At 38.9% G+C, this 23,214-nt stretch overlaps 1 protein-coding gene across 4 annotated transcripts in view; it reads left to right on the forward strand.

The window, feature by feature from the left end:
* Positions 1-23,214, forward strand: part of COL11A1 (collagen type XI alpha 1 chain) — a 168,456-nt gene that overhangs the window by 74,110 nt on the left and 71,132 nt on the right. For all 4 annotated transcript variants that reach the window (XM_031054761.2, XM_031054762.2, XM_031054760.2 and 1 more), the window contains 15 exons: positions 875-928; positions 1,043-1,096; positions 1,688-1,741; positions 4,948-5,001; positions 5,099-5,143; positions 7,531-7,584; positions 7,673-7,717; positions 8,172-8,225; positions 8,697-8,741; positions 10,085-10,138; positions 12,736-12,780; positions 15,797-15,850; positions 15,931-15,975; positions 19,310-19,363; positions 20,295-20,402. In XM_031054761.2, the coding sequence (XP_030910621.1) occupies positions 875-928; positions 1,043-1,096; positions 1,688-1,741; positions 4,948-5,001; positions 5,099-5,143; positions 7,531-7,584; positions 7,673-7,717; positions 8,172-8,225; positions 8,697-8,741; positions 10,085-10,138; positions 12,736-12,780; positions 15,797-15,850; positions 15,931-15,975; positions 19,310-19,363; positions 20,295-20,402 (819 nt within the window). The remainder of the gene's footprint in view (positions 1-874; positions 929-1,042; positions 1,097-1,687; positions 1,742-4,947; positions 5,002-5,098; positions 5,144-7,530; positions 7,585-7,672; positions 7,718-8,171; positions 8,226-8,696; positions 8,742-10,084; positions 10,139-12,735; positions 12,781-15,796; positions 15,851-15,930; positions 15,976-19,309; positions 19,364-20,294; positions 20,403-23,214) is intronic.

Raw genomic sequence — 23,214 nt, forward strand, 5'->3', positions numbered from 1 at the left:
GAAATCTTTCAGATTAAACCTAAAAGTAATAAGGGGTTCTTACAGAAATCATGATTGGAGTATCTGGAACAATGATTTTGACACATCATAAGTGGTATGGTTTTGGTACATTATTAAGTGCCCTTAAAACTCCACATGAATATTTTCACAAGAAAACCAAAGCAATTAAACAGAGAAGTACTCTGAACACCTGGTCAGTCTTCTGGTTTACTGTCTTACATTGTTAGTAGTTTTATCTTTCTACTTGGTAATTTTGGATGGCTAGGCCTTACTGTTGCACTTTTCACCTGAAAAAGACAAATTTACATGGGGGATGAGAAAAATACACCTACGCAGTCATTGGTGAAGGTTACATGTGTTTGAAAAGTGGAGTTGTTTTCAGTCTGGAGTAATACGGTCTCCCTCTAGTTAAGACTGTGCTGTGTAAATCTAAGACAGCATGTGAGCTGTTTACCAGAACAACTCATGCTTGTGTATGAGTTATAGAGCTGAAATAAGCACTTTTTAGGTTTCATCAAATAATTATGACTAAAATAATTTTGGCATGAGAGAAAAAAGGGTTATCAAACCACAGGACTGAGATCTTCAAATCCATGGAATAAAACTTAAGCTTTTATGTTGAAACTACGCTTTGTTTAGTGCCATCTCATGAAAGCTGGTGTTAAAATTGGTAGTGCTAAGGACAATTTGTATGCCTGTGTTCTTTTTAAACTCATAGGAATTTAGAAACCAGAGTGCATCTTCTGGGTAAAAATGCAGTTTGTGTGTAACAGAAATCTTACCTTGTTCTTGAGGAGAGATGTTTAACTAGCTTGTTTAACTAGCTTTTTGCTGACATGAATGTGATTCTAAGAATTATACTTTTTACATTTAGGGCCCTCGTGGTGTTCAAGGTGCCCCTGGTCCAAGTGGAAAAGCTGGCAAAAGGGTAGGTAGTGTATGGATCCATCCTACATTGGGTACGTAGTTTCTATTTAAATATATTTAAATATTAGCTGTTTCCACTCCATTTTCTAATGTTTATCCCTTTTGGTTTTTGCAGGGACGTCCTGGAGCTGATGGTGCCAGAGGAATGCCAGGAGAACCTGGTGCAAAGGTAAATAATAGTGAGACCTGAGGCTTTATTTCAGTCTCGGAATGGCCTAGGCAGATTTTTTGTTGGTACCACAGTTTCTTCCAGGCCACCACAAAATTATTCTCTCAAGTGAAAATACTGAGGTTTCAGATAGCTGGGTTAGATGTGAGTTGAGAATCAATCATCCATTTAAAATATGGTAATTAATGGTAATGGTAAGGGGTCTGACCTTGAAGTAATTTGGTTCTGGGGCATGATTCATGTCCCTCAGAGTAAGTTTCTAGTTACAGAGTATCAGCAATAGTAAAGTCAGTTTTTCAACTGCAAATTACAGCTAGAACCAAGCTTTCATTTCAGTGTGGACTTCTTTTTTATAAATAGCATAATTACAGCACAGTGAAAAAATTGGTGTGGCATCTTCTCTTGATGTACTGCATAAAAGCAAATTTCATGAGTTTGATCTGTGTGCTTCTTTCCATGTGTTTCATTCAATATCAAACATTTAAATATAAGCAAGAGTAGAGACTAACTTTTAGAGAGAAGGCACAATTTATTTGGAGTAATACAGAATGCAGTAGTCATTTACTAAAGCTGTTATTTCTTCTTTCCTAGGGTGACAGAGGATTTGATGGTCTTCCTGGCCTCCCTGGTGACAAAGGTAACAGGGTAAGGAAAGCATGTATATTTATACAACAACAAATTGATACGTTCACAGAAATAATGCACTGTTCATTAAAAATAACACTAAGGACTATGGGGAGACTGAAAACAGTGTCATCTTTTCACACTACAGAATACTGTATGTGTTGTCACATAATGTATTCCTTCTGAGACATTTTAGTAATATCAATCGACAGTAATTCATATATATTAATGATTTAAATATATTTTCAGAATTCAGATCACATCATCTAGGTTTTGATCTAATTTTTCTTAGTTTAGGGTTTTTCTGGTTGTATTTATAGTGATTGTTAAGGGAAATAGTAATAGGAAAAGGAAATGAGCATGAAGTTTCTGTATCAGGAGCATGACAAATTTTAACCTGCTGAGAAGCTTGCTCAACAAATGCATTTGTATATTTGAATTACAAACTGAATTGTTCAGTGTGGCTTTTTCCAGTAACTGCAGCTTAAAGAAAGATCAGAGTCAGGTCAGACAGGAAAATTTGAAGTAACACTTAAATAATGTACTTGCTCCTTATGTCATACCAATCTGTAGGATGAGACAGCATCTTTCACTATGAAGTGTAGAAAAGATCAGAGCAGGGGATTTCTGCCTTAGATTATACCCCTAAGTTAGATGCTAGTAACAACAAGCTCTCCTGAGTGTAAATCCCTTACTATTGTCCTGGTAAGTGCAGTGAACCATAAAGAAGCAGTGAGTGGGAATGTCAACAGAACCATTCCCATGTATTCTAAACCTTCATGACTAAGGAATTACTACAGCTCTCACCCTTCAATGAGTTAGCACAATGCCACACTTCCCAGAAAATCTGTGTGTTGTCTACTGGCCCATAATGTAGTTCTTTCTAATAGCATCTAAAGATACTTTTCTGAATTCTGTTTGCAATGTAAAAAGAACTTCCAGTGTCATACAGAAATGTCTTGGTCCTCTTTCATCATCCCCTTTCACTTAAAGAGAGTAAAGCAACTAGCTCACCATAGAATGGAAATCTAGCTTAATCAGCAGGTGACCAGCAGAGGGGGATAGGCATTAAGCTGTTACCATTACTTCACTCCGTTGAAGGCTGAGCAGAAATTGGTTCAATCAGAGTGTGTGGAGCTTCCAACCTGAACTACTAGAATTGTCTCTCTGTGTGACCAGTCATAAAGAAATAACTGCGTTGTTTGGTTGCTTTTTGGTTTGGGTTTGTTTGGTTGGTTGTTTTTTTTGCGCACTCTATTTGTTTAATATTTTCTAAACAAACTAAAGCAGGAGAATAAGTTCGGGTTGAAATTTGCAAAATAGTATTTCTTTCAGCCCATTATTTAAAATCACTGCATTCTCATGATTCTGTGGAAATCTGTAAAAGTACAAAGGATGTTCTTTCTAAAAGCAGCTAAATTCAAAGCCAGATCAGGTCACTGTAGCTCTTTGGACTCATATAAACTGACAGAATATAATGCAAGTGTTCATTTCTCTCTGGCTTGCCTTAAAGAGCACAAAAGACAAGAGAAGCAAATTTTCTGTTGTAGTTATGTTTCAGCTATAAGAGAATTGATGTTGAAAACACATAACTTGTGTGGAAGTTTTAAGACTACTTTTAGAATTATTCGTGTTTGAAATATGAGTTGCAAACTGGATGTCTCTCTGAAGTTTAGCTTGTGTCAAACACAAATGGTCAGACAGGAGATCCTGGTTTAAATTCCAATGTAGGGAAGACCAGACCACATGGTGTAATATTCTTTTTAACTTCATTATTTATGTCTTTGAATTCTATTATTTAGATATACCAGACGTATAACCCTTCTCCAGTAAAAAAGCAAAACACTGTATATTAGAAGAAAAGGTCTAAGGAAAATTAAATTCTGGCTTTAACAGAATATTTGAAGGAGAGTATTAGAGAACGGAAGGCTTAGAATTCTGATAATGATGGGAAGTTTGGATCTTAGTGCATGAGAATACCAGGACACTGAATGTAAGCTCCTAATCTAACTGCCAGGTGATTGCAATACTAGAAAGATAGCCATTGAGGGGGATAAACTATTTCAGTATTTGAAAGCTTAAGTCAAGTCTTCACCTGAATGTTAATTGAAAGGCTGGGTACAGATCACGCGTCTCTTATAATCTTTCAGGAGTGTCATTTAGCATGTAGAAAACTACATGCTCTACTGGCAAATCACATTGAGTAGTTCCAAAACTTGGCAAAATACAGGAACTGCTGTATTGATTCATCTTACGGCTGTTAAATTGCAGTTCACAGGATTTCATTTCCTCTCTGATGCCAACTCCAACTTACAGAGGACAAAAAGGCAGTTGAATAAAGTCCCAGCATCCCTAATATTAGATAGCTTTGGGGTAAGAGAGAAAGTTACCTAAAATTCCCAGAAAAGTCTAAAAGAGTAAAGAATGGATCTGCTAAAGAGCAACTTCATATATTTCTGCTAGGATCCATGCTGTGGTCAGGCTCCTTGGAGACACTCATAAAATTAAGGAAAAAAGCATGAATACTTGGTTGTTGTCCAATGCCAGAAGGAAGTCATAGTCTAAAAACCCACTGCCCAGAAAGAGGTCAGTCAGTGTTGTTTGAGCTATGTAGCACACTAGTTCTCTTTAGAAATGGGGAAAGAAAAATAAATCCTAGAGGTATGGTCCAGAATCTACTGTGGCTCTGCATATATAGAGTTGAAAGGCCCCAGCCTCTGGGCATAAGAGTGGAAGTCTGTCTGCTCTCCACAGCCTCAGAGAAATCAGTCCCAAGGCTCTCAATGACTGGTGCAAGGGTGCATGGTTCTGAAACTTCACTGTGTATATTCCAGGGCCCAGCAACTGGTTTATTAACTTCTGACCCATGTATACATGCCTTATTTTATTGGCAGTAGTACCTTGTGTAGCTGGAGGGGGAAGGTGCCAATGAGACAAAGGAAAGTATGGGTAACACTGCATTTTGTAGCAGTTGTTTGTTTATGTTTTGGGGCCAAGAATAGTTACAGAGTGAAATTTTACAAACACAAATAATTCATTGTATCAATAATGTTTATTTTTATGCTGAAGTAATAAAAGACTGAATCCTGTAAGCTATTATGGTATCATTGTGTTGACGTGTTTTGACACATCACACTTCAGCTAACACATTAGTTTTCATTTCCCTCCTATCCACTATTGTTTCCAGCAACAGATGTGTTATTTTTATAACTTTCATTATTCTACAGGGAGATCGTGGCCCACAGGGTCCTCCTGGCTTACCTGGTGAAGATGGATCAAGAGTAAGTTGCTATTTACACAGTCAGATCCAGAGTGAATGCTCATAAGGTCGGAATATGGTATTTTTCCTAAACGTATACTCCTTTTGTACAAAATCAGGGAGAAGATGGGGAAGTAGGACCAAGAGGTCTCCCAGGTGAAGCTGTAAGCAATGCTTTCTTATTCTTCTGTTTCTGTTACAAACAAAAGTCACTATCAGGTTTTTTTCCCCTTTCCATTGAACTGTTCTGAATTCCAAATATAAAAATTACTGCCTGTGCGTGCATATAGAGAATACTGATAATGGCTGAAAAGAAAACAAATGAATAGTTTTGTTAGGGGTGAAACATTATGTATAAGATTAGAACTAGGACAGAGATACATCCAGCCAAGCATACCTAAATGCCAGAGTCACGAAAGCTATTTCTTATCCTGCTGTGTAAAATCAGTCACTGCAGTCCTTGATGCATGAGACTATAACCAAGCCCCTGTTGCTTTGAAAACGTTTTCTAAACATCTGTTTATTAGAAAATAAGGCCTGGCTTCTCTTTTTTCACACTACTGTGCTTCATAGAATCATAGAATAGTTAGGGTTGGAAAGGACCTTAAGATCATCTAGTTCCAACCCTCCTGCCATTGGCAGGGACACCTCACACTAAACCATATCACCCAAGGCTTCATCCAACGTGGCCTTGAACACTGCCAGGGATGGAGCATTCACAACCTCCCTGGGCAACCCATTCCAGTACCTCACCACCCTCACAGGAAAGAATTTCTTCCTTATATCCAATCCAAACCTCTGCTGTTTAAGTTTCAACCTGTTACCCCTTGTCCTATCACTACAGTCCCTAATGAAGAGTCCCTCCCCAGTATCCCTGTAGGCCCCATTCAGATACTGGAAGGCTGCTCTGAGGTGTCCATGCAGCCTTCTCTTCTCCAGCCTGAACAGCCCCAACTTTCTCAGCCTGTCTTCATATGGGAGGTGCTCCAGTCCCCTGATCATCCTCGTGGCCTCCTCTGGACTTGTTCCAGTAGTTCCATGTCCTTTTTATGTTGAGGGCACCAGAACTGCACACAATACTCCAAGTGAGGTCACATGAGAGCAGAGTAGAGGGGCAGGATCACCTCCTTCGACCTGCTGGTCACGCTCCTTTTGATGCAGCCCAGGATACGTTGGCTTTCTGGGCTGTGAGTGCACACTGCTGGCTCATGTTCATTTTCTCATTGACTAACACCCCCAAGTCCTTCTCCGCAGGACTACCATGAATTTCCTTTTTGCCCAACCTGTAGCTGTGCCTGGGATTGCTCCCACCCAGGTGTGGGACCTTGCACTTGACATGGTTAAACTTCATAAGGCTGGCACCAGTCCACCTCACAAGCGTGACAAGGTCCCTCTGGATGGCATTCCTTCCCTCCAGCATATCAACCGAACCACACAGTAAGAGGAATAAATGTGATTTCCAGAATGCATTCATTTACTATAAGAAAATTATCGGTAATTTTTAATTATTTGTTGGATCTTTACTACAGATAAAATTTGTTGGAACATTACACAAGTACGAAGGCCAACATATTTTTAAGACAGGAATACAAACATGTTTGCTGCTATTCAGGTCAGGCCTTCAGGCCAAGGCACAGCTGAAACTTCAGTGGAAGATGCTGTGCGAGTGTTCTGCACCAGGAATCTAAATAGTTATCTCCTGCCCCTGCCTGATATGACCATACAGCAGCTAAATCAACACCCGCCCTTACACTGCCATCCTGTTCAGCTGAGATGGATGCTGGGCCGTGCCACCCGCTCCTGCGTGCGGGGAGGGAAGGGGCTGGCCGCCGCCGGGAGCTTACCAGTGCAGGCAGCGGCACACGGCGCCAAGGCAGCCCCTCGGCAACGGGCGGGAGCCGCAGGCGGTCAGCAGAGCTGGGGCTGCCGCCCCACCGCACGGTGTCTCGGGCCTGTTCCAGGGGCGGGGCCTCCACCGGGTGCGGGCTGCCCCTTAGCGCCGCCTTAGAAAGGTGAGGGGTAGTGAGGTGGGGTCGGTCTGTGCTCACAGGTAGCAAGTGACAGGACAAGAGGGAAAGGCCTCAAGCTGCACCAGGGCAGGTTTGGATGGAGCTGAGGAACAATTCCTTCCCCAGAGGGTGCTCAGGCATTGGAACAGGCTGTCCAGGGCAGGGCTGCAGTCACCGTCCCTGCAAGTGTTCACATACCCGTGGAGAGAGGCCCAGAGTGCCATGGGGTAGTGGTGGCATCAGTAGTGCTGGGAACGGTTGGACAGGATCAGCTTAAAGATCTTTTATGACCTGGTTGATTCTGTGATTAAAGAGAATCTGTTACTGGTGGTTTTTTCTTCCTTTCTCACTTTCTTTGTCTCTCAACCCTCATGCTGACTTCCCCTCATCCTTCTTATAGAATTAACTAGGTTGGAAAAGACCTTTAAGATCATCAAGCTCAAATATGACATTCCTGTGACATTCCTTGCCCAGTTCTGCTCCTGGGCATCTCTGTTCAGAAAGAGTCATGGTGGTGTTTATAAGTGTTTCATCTCTTACAGGGTCCACGGGGATTGCTGGGCCCCAGAGGTACACCTGGTCCCCCTGGACAACCTGTATGTATGAACTGCTTTGTATTTGCAATTTCCAGGAGAAAAATGGAAGTCCACCAAAAGTTGCTCATGCTTATATTGTGTGTTGTAGGGCATTGCAGGTATTGATGGACCTTCTGGCCCAAAAGGAAACATGGTGAGTAAGTAAATTGGGAACTAAAAAGGGTGTGGGTTCTAAGAATCCTTTCCACATTCTCTTGCCCCTGCCACTATGTTATCTCTTCCACTTAATTAAGCTTTTTTGTCAGAATATTCAGGTTCATTATGATTTTACATAGAAAAGAGAAGCCATCTATTGCTCAGTCTTCAGCCAAAAGGCCTAACCATGCTTTCTGTCAAGCTCCTTTAGCACCATGGACTCCAGTGCTTAGGTCCTACATGTGGTCTGTTATTCTCTGTTAAAAAAAAAACCCCAAACATAATGTTAATTAGCATTAACAAAAAAAAAGAGTCAGTCTGGATAGAATATTGGTGGTAGACTTTAAAGAGGGAGGAACAATGATGAGTCTGTATTCCTTTTAGCACTGACAATTAAGATCTGTAGTGCAGAAATGCAAACCTAATGCCCTCGTATTTTTTTTTCATTGTAGGGTCCTCAAGGGGAACCAGGACCTCCTGGTCAGCAAGGAATTCCAGGCCCACAGGTAAGCGTAAAATAACTCTCAAGACATATGATGTAACATGCAGCAAATGATTAATAAATGTGAATTACTAAAAGGTTAGCATTTAATGTGCAAAACCGATAAAACTTCAATGATTTTATAAATAACACTGCAAATGTACTCAGGGCAGTGGGAGCAGAGTTTTCAAGTAAAGCTTTCAGAGGGATTTTTCATTCAGGAGAAAAATGACTCATTCAGTGTTCCTGGAATGCAGCAGGAACAGCCACACCTGGACGAGGACTCTGAATAGGATCTTGTTACAGACCCGCTGCCAGAATAGTGGCTTGTGCAAAAGGCTCACACAAACCTCCTGATCTAACTTGTAAGGGGGGTTGGGGGGGGAAGGCACTTGTATTTACCAGTATGTTTAAACAGAATAATGAGGGACCTTTAGTAGGGTGAATGTATGTATATTGTTCTCCCTGGTTTCTCACACTGGTTTCTTTTTAACAGGGGCTTCCTGGTCCTCAAGGTCCTATCGGACCTCCTGGTGAAAAAGTAAGTTACAGCATTATTCTGGTGTTTTACAGTCAGTTCTGTGCAGCAGCCTTGCTTGTGTGTTTAAGAGCTTTGCTATATTTCACAGAATAGTAAGCTAAGGTCTAAAAATTAGCAGATATTCCTGAAATCGTTAAGTAAATGAATAGCCAACAGAGGCCTGGCTGTCCTCTCATATAAACACTTTCACAAGCATCATTTCCTCCCTTTAATTTCAGTTAATTCTGTTACTTGCTTCATAATCTCATCTACAATATTGAACAGCGTGTATTTGTGTGTTGATTAGTTTCACAGCAAGCTGTGAAAATTATTTTTATTAATCTCTTTTTATAACAAAGTTGTATCCACACAATTTCTCTGTTCTAAAGGATTATGTTTTGACATTACTTTGCAGTGTAATTGACATACTGTAGTGTGCCACTTTGTGTTCTTTTTCCTAATCTCTCTGTTGGTACGTGTTCTTATGGTTTGAAACATGTCTTGTATTAATTTCAGAAATGTCAGTTTTGAATTTACACTAATTTTACCTTTCTTCCCCTCTTGCTGAATTCTTGCTCTATTGATTCTTCTTTGATTTTGCTTCTCTTCATTGTTTAATATATAGTTTAGAGGGAATTGAAGGAGATTTTGGGAATCGATATACATGCATTTTACCTGCCTCTGTGCCGCAGAAGTATTATTCTAACAAAATGGGCTAGGTCCACAATATTCAAGAGGCTTTCACAAATGTACTATGCCTTTCAACTATGAGTGCTGCAGTTCTGTAACCTGTACTCTTTACTTCTTGATCTTGTTGGTATCTTTAATATGGTGAATCCTTTCATTCCTGAAATTCTAAATAACAGTTAACTTTGTACTCCAAAGAATTCTTCCCCACCTTGTGTTGTGTATTTCCATGTTCGTAGGTAATTCCTGAAGCCTGTTCTCAGGGATATGGGTGATTTGTATTGGCTAAAGAGTGTAAGAATTGGCCTTGTGCTTATATATTCTATGATAGTATCTTTCTGGATTTAGTTTTGTCATAGTTTTGGTTTATCCCTATTATCTATATGAAGATATTTGGGTATAAATATATTTTATATTCTTGGCTTTTAGAGTTAAATGTATTGGATCTGGGGTGGGATTTTTTTCCTCCCTAATTTGTTGCTTTAAAAAAGCGTATTGTTATTATTGCTCTCTACAGATGTAGTGAGTTTGCCAGTTGTTTTAAAATGCTAAAAATATTTACAGTAGTTTGCTGGCTTAGGGCATGTCAGTCCTCAGCAGGGCTGACACTCGTTATCCTTATAAATAATATAATGCTCACTGTTGTTCTTAAGATGTGTCTCTGTTATTGCATTTAGGGACCTCAAGGCAAGCCTGGCCTTCCTGGCCTTCCTGGTTCTGATGGGCCTCCTGTAAGTAACCAGTATTTCTGAATACTCATGTTGCAAAAAGAAATTGGAGCACTGGTAGTTCTAGTTGGCAACTGCATTATAAAATCCATCTAAAACTCTCCTAAAACTTGTTGGAGCAGTTAAAAATCAAAGAATTACATCTTTAAAGCAGCTGCTAGAAATGGCTGCGGGCTTTAAAAATGTGCTTCCAGATGATGAAATGCATCTGAAACATCTGCAGGAATATGTAAATACTCTAATTCACAGAGGGCTAGACATTGCCTCAGTATAGTCATACTATGTCAGTATGGCAAAGCAAATAATCTATAAAAATACTCAGCATTTGTTCTCTGAGAAAACACAGAATAGCCTAGGTCTTTCTCTGCTTCCTGACCTAAGGTGCTTATTACATGTTTGGGCTGCTTCTTTCATTGTCTGCACCAGGACAGGCAGTATTTAGAATCTTGTGATCATTAAGGAATTCAGCTTAGCTCAGAGGATGCATTCACTCACATGAACAGAGTATAACCACCTGAAGCAGTATTGCTTACAGTTCAGGCCCTAAACTTAAATGGAATGATTGTTCATAATTACATGGATATACACTATTTGTGTCAAAAGCATCATCTTTTTGTACCACCAAGAGACATTAGGCAGTCAGTGTGACTTCTCAGGTCATGTCTCTCTTCCCCTTGCCATTTTCCTTCACAATATTTCTTTTTAAGTTAAATCTGCATTTCTTAAATGAGCTTCAGCAGGATAAGAAAACCAGAACTGACTGCATGCATAAGGGCTACTTGGGAATACAAACACCGTAACTGTGAATGTCCCCTCCTTCCTTCTCCTTCCCCTGAGCTTTTACTGCAGGGTATGACATCATATGGTATGGTATGGTGTGATATATCCCTTCAGTCAGCTGGGGTCAGTTCTCCCAGCTGTGTTCCCTCTCAGCCTCTTGCTCACCCTCAGCTTGCTGTCTGAGGTTAGAATGGGACAAGAAAACCACACTGTAGAAGCACTTGAGCAATAGCTAAAACACTGTTGTGTTATCTAGACAGATTGAGTCACAAATCCAAAACACGGCATCAAATGGGCTGCTATGAAAAAACTAACTCAATGAGTACACCCACCCAAAATTATCTCCCTCATGCACCCTCAGGTTTGTTCAGAGGAAGGGCTGTAGAGGCAGGTTAAACTTCAGTCTGTTTTGATTGATATGACCTATTTACAAACATAGAACTACACTAGTAATTGAAGGCAATAAACAGTACCTTCCTGACTGCAGAGAGCTTTGTAGCTGCTTCCATGGTATCTGTGTTAATATCTGATGGAAGCTCCAAAGCATTTTATTCAGGAGATGAGGAAAACTAGCTATTTCATGTCACTTCTGTAGGAGGAAATGTCCTTCTATTTTGAAGATGAGACGTTGTTTAAAATGGTAAATTATACTGGAATGAATAGAAATCTAAAAGGATACATTCTTTATTAGCAGCATTTTTAAAGTAATTTCATGTTTTAGAGACTTCTAACTGGATTGAGATTTTAATTTTGTACTCAAGAATGTATATTCTGGGAGGTTAGGATTAAAAAACTGATATATGTAGATTGAAACAAGCAAATAACAAATCTTTAATATTAGTAAGACAAACTGTTTAAAGGAAAACTAGCCATCACTGTTAAGCAGCTATCAAATGCTTTTTATTTTAATAATTCTTTTAATAAATAACATAGTTTAAACTGTTTTCCAAGGCCAGAAAATTGAATGTAAGCACCAGGGGTCTGTCATATAAGATTATAAGATCATATAAGATTAACAGCCATGACACACTGAAAACATTTTGCAATGTCAGTGACATCGAAATATGAACCATTTTAGTAACTGGCTACATGTTAGGTGGGAACAAATGCTTGGCAAAAGTGAAGATTTACTATGCTTCTCTAGGAAGACTGATGAACATAAATTCCCGACTGATTCTCATAAACTTCAATTAACCTTTAGTTGCATTAAATTACATTTAATTTTTGCAGCATTTTGGTATAATTTCTTCAAGAAAGGAACAGTGGATCAGTTAATATTTTGAGTGCTACAGTATTAATGTCAGTGATGCAGAACATAGGCTAACAAAGAAACATATTTTGTTTGAAAAATAAGTCACACTTTAAAACAAAGACATAGAACGATAGGGCTAGATCAGCCTTCTGTTGGCTTCTGCAGCAAATTCCGTGAAATTTTAAATAATTTTAGGAATGTCTAATATTAATCACTCTGCTTGTTTCAGAATCAAATCTGACAATGTCTTGCATTATAAACTCTTACTGCTGAAACATTAACTAAACAAAAGGGGTGATCAGGATAGTCCTGAAAACATTAACGTAACTATTGTTCAGTTTATTCTTTGTTATGTAAATTAAATCAGTATTTTTAAATTTAGTTTAGTTTAATTTTAATTATGTTTAAATTAAATATATTTTTTAAATTAAATTTAATCTTTAAATTTAATTTAAGTTCTTTTAAGAATATAGTTTCTCAGCATTTTGTGCTTCTGTGTGTTTCTGATACAGAGAAAGGGTGATGAGTGACCTGAAATTCAAGTGTTTATACATTTCTTTTAAATCAGGGTCATCCTGGCAAAGAGGGTCAGTCTGGAGATAAAGGTGCATTGGTGAGTTTTAAAACTTTTCCATTTATTTCCATTTATTTCCACAACTTTCAAGAAAACCTTTGGCAGTTTTTGTTTTATGACACATTGCTGCTCCAAGAGCTGTTTAGGAAGTTACTAGAAAACTCATGGCACATTCAAAGCATCTGTATACAGACAAAAATATTTATTATATTCTAATTATCATAGAAATTCTAAATACTATAGAGATTAAACTTTGAAAGTAAAACTGATTGTGAAGTTGACAGAATGACAATCAATGAAAGTTGTTGCATTCATTTCATAGAAATAATTTGCAAATAGTTTCAGTTTACAATTCCATTGTATAGAGTATCGACAAGGGCTCTTCAGAACCTTGTACAAATGCATGCATATTCATTGTATTTTTGAGGTTGCCTTCAAGTCAGTTCCAGTGAAAAGTTATTTCTTTATGAAGCACTGAACATCTTGGAGCTCTAAATCTGTCTGCTCACTCAGTATTGACCTTCATTTATCCAGAATAGCACCCTTTATAGCAGGTGAAATCAGTTTCAGTTGCAGTACTGATTTCAGTGGCAATGCTGAAATATAGTCTGAATACATAGCGGATAAAACTAACACAAGAGACAATATAGGTCCATTGCTGAATGAGGTGGGTGCCCTGGAGACAGAGGATATAAAGAAGGCAGAGGTGCTGAATACCCTCTTTGCCTCTGTCTTTACTCCTGAAGACTCTCCCTGGGGTTCCCAGATTCATATAGCCCCAGAAGGAGTCAGGATAAAGGAAGAGTTTGCTTTGGTAGGTAAGGATTGGGTTAGGGATCAGTTAAGCAATCTGGACATATAAATCAATGGGTCAGGATAGAATACACCCACGGGTGATGAGTGAGCTGGTGGAGGTCATTGCTAGGCCACTCTGCATCATCTTTGGTAAGTCGTGGGAAACGGGAGAGGTACCTGAGGATTGGAAGATGGCAAATGTCACACCAGTCTATAAGAAAGGCAAGAAGGAGGACCTGGGTAATTATAGACCGGTCAGCCTTACCTCCGTCCCTGGTAAGGTGATGGAGCAACTTATTCTTGACATATCAAGGATGAGGGGGTCATTAAGAATAGCCAACACGGTTTTACCAGGGGGAAGTCATGTTTGACCAACCTTATAGCCTTCTACGAGGAAGTAACTAGATGATGGCAGAGTGATAGATGTGGTTTTTCTTGATTTCAGTAAGGCATTTGATACTGTCTCCCACAGCATTCTCATAGATAAGCTAAGGAAGTGTGGGCTTGACGATCAGGTAGTGAGGTGGATCAAGAACTGGTTAAAAGGAAAAAGGCAGAGAGTTGTGGTCAATGGGGCAGAATCTAGCTGGAGGTCTGTGACTAGTGGAGTCCCTCAGGGGTCGGTGCTGGGACCAGTGCTGTTTAATATTTTCATCAACGACCTGGATGAGGGAACTGAGTGTACCCTCAGCAAGTTCGCTGATGACACTAAACAGGGAGGAGTGGCTGACACACCAGAAGGCTGTGTTGCCATTCAGCAAGACCTGGACAGGCTGGAGAGTTGAGCAGGGAGAAACTTGATGAAATTCAACAAGGGCAAGTGTAGAGTCTTGCATCTGGGGAAGAACAACCCCATGTACCAGTACAGGTTGGGAGTTGACCTGCTGGAAAGGAGTGAAGGGGAAAGGGACCTGGGGGTCCTGGTGGATAGGAGGATGACCATGAGCCAGCAATGCGCCCTTGTGGCCAAGAAGGCCAATGGCATCCTAGGGTGCATTAGAAAGGGTGTGGTTAGTAGGGCAAGAGAGGTTCTCCTCCCCCTCTACTCTGCCTTGGTGAGGCCGCATCTGGAATATTGCATCCAGTTCTGGGCCCCTCAGTTCAAGAAGGACAGGGAATTTCTTGAAAGAGTCCAGCGCAGAGCCACAAAGATGATTAAAGGAGTGGAACACTTCCCTTATGAGGAGAGGCTGAGGGAGCTGGGTCTCTTTAGCTTGGAGAAGAGGAGACTGAGGGGTGACCTCATCAGTGTTTACAGATATGTAAAGGGTGGGTGTCAGGATGATGGAGCTAGGCTTTTTTCAGTGATGTCCAGTGACAGGACAAGGGGCAATGGGTGTAAACTGGAGTATAGGAGGTTCCACGTTAATATCAGGAAGAACTTCTTTACTGTAAGAGTGACAGAGCACTGGAACAGGTTGCCCAGGGAGGTTGTGTAGTCTCCTACGTTGGAGATATTCAAAGCCCACCTAGACAAGTTCCTGTGTGATGTACTCTAGGTTACCCTGCTCTTGCAGGGGGGTTGGACTAGATGATCTTTTGAGGTCCCTTCCAACCCTTGGGATTCTGTGATTCTGTGAATAAATACATGAATGAATGAACAGCTCAGAAAGTACAATTCCATTGAAACTAGCATATAAGTATTTGTGTCCAAAATGTTCTTTTTTAAAGGCTTGTAGATTTTATCCTGATTCCTTGAGGAATAAAGCTTACCCTGAGCATTTGTGTTTCGAAAGTACAGGTGTGTGTGATCATTTTGTCAGTTGTTCCTTATTTCTTCTGAATTTACAAATCAATTTCAGCCAGATTTGATGGAAAATTTTATTTCTCAGAGATGTTAGCAGTCTAGCGGTGTTGTGAGAAGACAGATGGAAAGGCCTCATTAGGGGAAGATTTTATGATCTGTCCATTGCAGACATTGGAGGATCATCAGCGAAGCATCCTTAGACACAGATTGGTTTTGTTTGCTTGCTACTTTTCCCAATGACCATTGTTTCAGATAATTTATATTGTGGATAGATTTTCCTGAAATATACAAGTAGAACCAAGTTCGTAATTCTTTTAATCATTTTATAGTGATACTGAACTTGTCTTTTGATATGTGATACAACTTTTCTTAGTGGCAGGCAGCCAAGTGTTATTTTGATGTCTCACTTAAGACTGCTGCATTATAGTGAAAGAACAAAGATAGACTCGGGATAGAACTGCTTGCTAGCCAAGTACTGTACAAACAAAGCTTCTTTACTCCAATGTATTTTAGGGGCCTCCAGGTCCTCAGGGTCCAATTGGCTATCCAGGTCCTCGTGGTGTAAAGGTAAGTGTTAATTACTGGATTCCTCCCTCCACCATTTTTGAATATGTGCATGTGGGTAATTCTTTATATTCTTTCTTTAGGGAGCTGATGGTGTCCGTGGTCTCAAGGGATCCAAAGGCGAAAAGGTAAATCTGACTACTTTTAATTCCTTTCCCTTTTTTCACTATGTTGTCTTCTGTCTCCTTCACAGCAGCGTTTTTTCTCTTGTAGCAGTGAGTTTATTTTTGCATTACCCTAGGGATATACTAACCCCAGTTCATAAGTCAGTGATCTCCATGGTATTTACACTGGTACAAATAAATATAAAATCTTCAGTTATTAGAACGGTTTAGGATTCTCTTTGCTCCAGTTTAAGTAACTTCTCTCTAAGGTGCTCTTATGGTAGAGACTTAGGCATCCCCTCTCTTGTTAATACTATAATGGGTACTAAGAAACTTGTGCCTCAGAGAGATTTGTTGTGGCAATAGTGTTATTTTACCTGTTTCGAAAAAGTGGTAGGCTAGATTTTGTATTTTTGTTAGCATACATCTTCCAATGGCTTTCTAGGTTACGGGTGTTTTTGTTTCAGATCTTTGGCTTTGCCAGAGTGTTGGACAGCCCCCGCCAGATGCATGTATATGAACATGAAGAAAGTTTTTACACCCTCCCAATACCATTAATTCTGTATGTAGAGCTCTTACTAGAGCAAACACCAGTTACTGCGATCTCTACTGACTTCCGATGGTCCACAGTAGCTAAAGATACAGCCATAATTGTTTAAATTGCCACTTTCCTTAGCACTCAGAGCAAGACAGATAACAAACACCATCAGTCATACTTCTTGACTGCACAGGCAAACTCAGCCTTATGGCTCCGGTAGCTACTGTGCAGATATTTATAGCTATTTCTGAAGCAGAAGACTCAGTCTTCTTGAAGAGCCTTGATTTCAGCACTAGAGATCTGTTCTTCATGCTCAGACGCCAACAGCTGCTGTACATTTTCAGGCTTTCCTAAACCACAGTCTGTCTAGTCTGCATAATTATTTTAAAGTTGCTCATTAAATCTAAGAAAAAAAAGTGTGTGTTTAATACCTGTGGAGACAGGAGAGTTCAAAAAGCCCCAGCTTTTTCTTGTTTTCTTGTTTTCTTATTAAACTATTAATATCCATCTAGGACAAAATACAGGACTCGCATATAAATAAGCTTAATACATGTGTGTATATGTGTATGTGTATCAGTGAATACTGATTATTGTTATCTTCACAATATTTCTGTGTTGATCTCACAGTTGCAATAAGACACTGAATTCTAGTGAATACTTCAAAAGGCCACACAAAGGCATTTCATAGATTGTCCGCACAGTATTACACAGGCCTTTTTTACTGACATTATTCAGATGCCATTACATGAAGGAAATCACTGTAAGAGACAGAAATAAATACATCACTTAGGAAAGCCTCTGTAGATCTGAAATGGTCCGAGGGGTATCAGAAGACGTGTCTGTCTCTGTAGTAAATCTGACTAGAAATCTAGTTATCTTATATTTTGTTAGCAGCAGAAGAGGAAATAGAGCGTTCAGCTCTCTCCTCCCACATAGAATAAAATCATCCTCTTATAGATCTCAGTAGCTGCAACCTCACTGTGAAAGCTGAAGAAGAGTTTCAGTTCATTTGGCAGCCATTTGGACAGTAGCTGGTGTGCAATCAGTCGTTGCTGATATGTTGCAAAGTGTTCTCATTCAATTGTTATTGACCATGGACATAACTGAGCAACTTCTATAACTAAAGCTTTTTTTTTCCCATGTATTCTGCACTCTTTTTCACCTCTTTCTAAACTTTAAGAAAGACCACCCTGAAATTTTAATCTATGCAATAAGATGACTGTATAAAGATTAGTTTTACCATTTAGAAAGCATGGGAAACCTGCTTTAAGAAGGCTTTTTAGTATATTTTTTCAATGAATCACAATGGGTTACCTCTTCTGTTTTCTGTCTCTTCAGCAATTTTGAGCTGTTTACCACAAACCTATTTCTGTCACCTTTTATAGGGTTATTTGTTGCATGCACTTTGACTGCTTCTGAACAAAATCAAAATGGCTTTAGCCTTGCAATCTGGCTCAGTTGCTGACTGGGAAGAAGATAGAGCTTTTGTAAGCACAGGAATATAAAATACAAGCTTCTTTTTCAAAGTGAGGATGAAACAGAAAGCCCATCTTGTAGGTTTTTGTTTACTTTTGGGTTTGGTTTTTTTCAGTAATGTGGAGCACAGTAGCACTCTTTCCTGGCTTTATTGACAGTCCAGATGTTACTCAGCTACTAAATCAGCAGTATTGCTTCAACATATTAAAAAATACTGAACATTTTACTATGTGCTTTTCATCACAAAGACATTTGCTCCCAGGACATAAGAAAGCATCCAAGAAAACCGCAGTCAATAATCTTTGTTGTCTGGATATTAGAACAGTAGCTGTATGATGAACTCATACAGCTATATACAGTCTGAGAAATAGCAAACTCAAATGTGTTCAGTTATACTAGATCAAGTCTTGAGCAGCTCCGCTGAGCAACTCTGGAGATTTCTGTTTGTATCTAAACTAACTTCTAATGGCATAAATGAAAGTTGTCAGAGTAGTGTCTGCTTTACCTTCAGCATGGAGGCCTATTAAAACGCTTAGAGTAAATTCTCTGTCAGAATTTACTAGGTAGTAAATAAGTACCTCCCACTAGGAATAACACCAGTGTGAAGCTATTTTGCCACTGTATATGGATTTAATCTTAATGGCCATTAGTTTTTCTACTTTCTTTCAATCACATCATCCAATGAAAGTAGGCAGGGCTAAGTATTGCTAGAGATTGAGCTACTATATAGAGATGACTACTTCTTCTTTTAGGTTATAAACACTAATACTTGTCCTTTTTTCTTTTTTTTTTTTATTAAGGTGTAATAACCAGCCTTTTTTATTTATTCATTTTCATTATTCTATTAAGACACCAGTTTAAAAGAAAAACTAATTCAAAAGGAGATCCTGCTATCAAGAAGAAAAACACTGAATAATATGCCACCAATTTTTTTTAGGTAATTAAATAGATGACCTTATTTGAAAGAGTAATTATCAAAAAAAAAGCTTAGGAGTTAAGAAAGAGCTTTGCACGATAACTCATAATAAAACAGGAGAACGGTATTGTCTGTATCTTCAAGCAGATTTTAAACAGCTTTAAACAGTTGTTATTGAATAAAAACAGTTAAATGGTTAAACATTTAAACAGTTGCTTTTGAATAAGAACCAATTCTGTGTAATGCACTGATATACTTTCTCTGAAATAGCAATAGCCATATTGGATTTGCTGGTGTCTGACCATCTCACTACAGAATATATTCACTAAGTATATTCTGTAGTGAATTTATTTTCTTCTTTTTTCTGCAACAAAAAGCATCCTCTCTATTACTAAAAGTCATTATATATGTTTCCGCTTTTTTTTTAGGGTGAAGACGGTTTTCCAGGATTTAAAGGTGACATGGGCCTTAAAGGTGACCGGGTAAGCATTTACTCATAACCCATATGTTCTTAAAAAGTTTCAGTGTTATTATTTTGAAAGGATCAGTGAACAAATGAATGTAAACCAAAAATGACATAAGAGCTAGTAGCTTAAATTATTTCTGTTCTCTGTGCATGCACAGATTTGAGCCAGAGGTTTGGTTTTTGTGAGTCAATAATGGCAGGGTTATAAGGTGGAAGAGAATATCAGACTTGGATATCCTTTTCACTAAGCTTGTGCTTAGGGAATCTCCTTTTCCAGATTCCAAGATCTCTGGTATTTGCCTGAGGAAAATTAATTTATCCAGGATAAAGGTGTTTCCATTCCAACATAGCATATGGCAAATGTCTGCTGAAATGAAGTGTTATTTAACCCAATGAACACTTCCTTTCATAGAAAGTTTTGTGTAGGTTCTAAAATAACTTCTTGTAAGAGGCTCCTGGTCTGTATCTTGTGTCTGTATACATAAATAACTGGGAAGATGGTATCCACATTAGTACTTAAATACAGACATTCTTCTTTCTATAGACTGTCAGAGTGCTTTCGGGAGAATTTAGGTAAGAGAGAATAAGAATACACCATTTCCAGATGTATCTTCAAGCAAAGCAGCTGGGTTCTTACACTCTTGAAAGTAATATTCAGTGCCTAATTTATATATATATATATCCATTCATATAATGAACATACACAGTGAATTTTCCTCATTGGAAATTGGGTAGGGCTTTGAGTAACCTGATCTAGTTGAAGGTGTCTCTCTGTGTTGCAGGGGAGTTGGAGTAGATTACCCCTATAGGTTCCTTTCAACCCAAACCATTTTATGATTCTGTGATTCTAATCTTTATTTACATTTACTGGAAACTTATTTTCAAGTAACTGTGGGTAGGCTCTTTAATATATGCACAAAGGCCGTATTTATAATGTGGTGTTTTAGGGAGAAATTGGTCAGCCAGGTCCACGAGGAGAAGATGGTCCAGAAGGTCCCAAAGGTCGAGCAGGTCCGTCTGGGGACCCAGGTGCTGCTGGCCCAGCTGGAGAAAAGGTCAGTATTCAGATACCAACTAAATAACCATATAATTGCCTCATAATATACATAGAACATGTATGTTCCTCATCCCTAAGAAAAAAAAGTTTTCTTATCTGCAAAATCTTTAGCTACCTAACAGTAGGTTTTATGAGACACTATGTCGTGGTTTAACACCAAGTCCGCACAGCTCGTTCACTCACTCCCCCCCTTGCTCCCCCGACTCCTGGAGAGTTAGGAAAGAGAATCCAAAGAAGGTAGCCCCCATGGGTTGAGACAAGAACAGTTTAATAGCTAAGGTATAACACAAATCATTACTGCCACTACTACTACAAATAATAATGATAAAGCAAATAACAAGCGAAGAGAATACAACACCTCACCAGTCACTGACCCATAACTCACCCCACCCTGCCCGACCGAGCACCGACTGATACCTCCTCCATCCCCCCAGAGCTCCAGCGCTTCCGGGTTTCTCCCGGTTACATCCTGGGTATTACATGCTATGGTATGGAATACCTCTTTGGCTAGCCTGGGTCAGGTGTCCTGTGTCTCTTTCCTCCTGCCCTCCCCTCCTCCCTGGCAGAGCATGAGCTCAGGAAAGGCCTTTGACAAACCAAACATTTGAGCAGTAACTCAAAACATACTTGCTATCAGCAACCGTTCTCAGCCCAAAAGTCAAAACACAGCACTGCACCAGCTACCAAGAAGGAGAAAAATTACTGCTACTGCTCAAACCAGGACACACTACTACAGCGGATCACTGGACTTCACATTTGCACAAGTACTGGGAATCACTGATATTATTTGTAAGCATACAGAAAGGCATTATAGTACTACATCAGCACATAAGGCAGCTAAATCCTTACCCCGTATTACATACAGTGCATGCCAGCTAAGGGAAACATGATGCAAAGAAAATAGCTGAGCACAAAAGAGGATAAAAGAGCTGCTGAAGAATGAATCAATATTCACAGTCATAATATGACAAATTGTGACATGCAGATTGTTTGAAACAAAATAAAAATCCAAAGTAGGGTTGGAAAAAAGTGAAAGGGGCTGTTAAAAAGGATGGTGTTACGACAAATAGGAGAGAACAAGCCCAAAGATAAGTACAGATCTCTGTAGAATCCTGACCTCAACAAGAACCACTGGAGATTGATACAGAGGAGGAAATGAGAGTGAGGAATGCATGTGTAGGTACCATATTTCACTGTGTGACACCATCAGAAAACAAAGGCGATTTCAGCAGTGGAATACTGGATAACTAGGAAAGAATGATAAAACATAAGTGATGGTTCAGAAATGCTTATACTATATTTCACTAAAGTGAGAACATAGTGAAGAATATTTCCCCCCCCCCTTTCTTTTGTTTAACTGTGGCCTTAGTGCTAATTCTGTCTTAAAGAGAATAGGACAGTAGGTACATTTTAGATTTCTTTCTCAGTTTTGCTGTCTTTGAAATTGGAACAGTTCCTATTTTCCAGCAACGTCCCATCTGACATCATGATGGATTATTCTGTCTTTTTATCTATATGCAGTCTTTGAAAGTATATACTGAAATCTTAGTAACTATTTGGTACCACTGAAAAGATAATAAGGTTCACAGTTAAGAGTTTTGCAAGGAATTGAAAAATGTATTCAGCAAACTTTGGAACAAGCTCTCTTTTCATCAAAAGCTGCTACTATTTTGCAAGTATATCATTAGTAGAACTTTAGAAAGATGTTATGGTTATAATGTCAGCATAATGCCATTCATAAATTCTTAGAGAAGTATATAACCAAAAACTCAGTTCACTCATTGAAAAAAAAAAGATAAAAAGATTTATTCTTAGGTTTACTTAACTACTGCAAATTATTTATGAATCACTGCTCTCTCCACAATTTTGCAAGGTCAGCTATTAGATTATTGAATTGATTCATTATGTCACGAATCAACATATAAAAAAGGAAACTCAGAACTATACTCCTACATGAACTCAACCTGAGTTCACACCAGAAAGCCAGTGTACTCAGTTTTAACTAGATCAGCAAAACAATCCGCAATATTAAGGGTCATATTATACATATTAAACAATACTAAGTATCATACTATCTTCACTCACAATATATTTGTATTCTCAAGAAAGAACTGTATGTTTCATGGCAATGGTTATTTTCTGTATCACTGAGTTGACAAAAATGTAACAATATTAGGAATCTTACAAAAATGTGTATTGTTTTCATGATATCTGCAGAATAATTAACTAAGAACATGTACAAAAGAGTCTTTCTCGAGTCTTTATAACCTGAGTAAAAACAAAGTAACCCGAACCAAAACCAAATAAACTTTGTTTTATAATTGTTACTTTTTAAATATGAATTTGAGTTATTTTCAGTTCCTGTTACTGAAATTATTCAATGTGAATATAGGTTCATGTTTTCAGGCATTTCTTCTTCACAGTGACATATATGGGAGTCACAGTCTGACATCAAAGTCCAGAATCTGGAGCCCTAACTATCAGAAGATACTTGAAAAAGATAATGGTGTTGATAACACTGCTAGCTGGACTTTGAATTTTAGACCCAAAATTTTACCTTTTCTACAAAGATTTATACATTTTCTTGCTCACTGTAAGTCAAGCATCTTCTCTGGATAGTCTGTGGATCCTTGGTCAGAACAGAGTGTGTCAGGGTCAGAGAAGAGTTCTGTGATGTTGGCTGTGTGATATTTATTTTAGCACAAAGACTAGAATGATCTTTGTGAACTCTTAGATTTCCCTACAGTATTAGGAAAGTGCTTGTAAGACTGGTTATCAATGTTGTATTCCTTTGTCATTCCTATGACTTA

The sequence above is a fragment of the Melopsittacus undulatus genome, chromosome 6, assembly GCF_012275295.1.
Source record: "Melopsittacus undulatus isolate bMelUnd1 chromosome 6, bMelUnd1.mat.Z, whole genome shotgun sequence".
Taxonomy (NCBI): domain Eukaryota; kingdom Metazoa; phylum Chordata; class Aves; order Psittaciformes; family Psittaculidae; genus Melopsittacus; species Melopsittacus undulatus.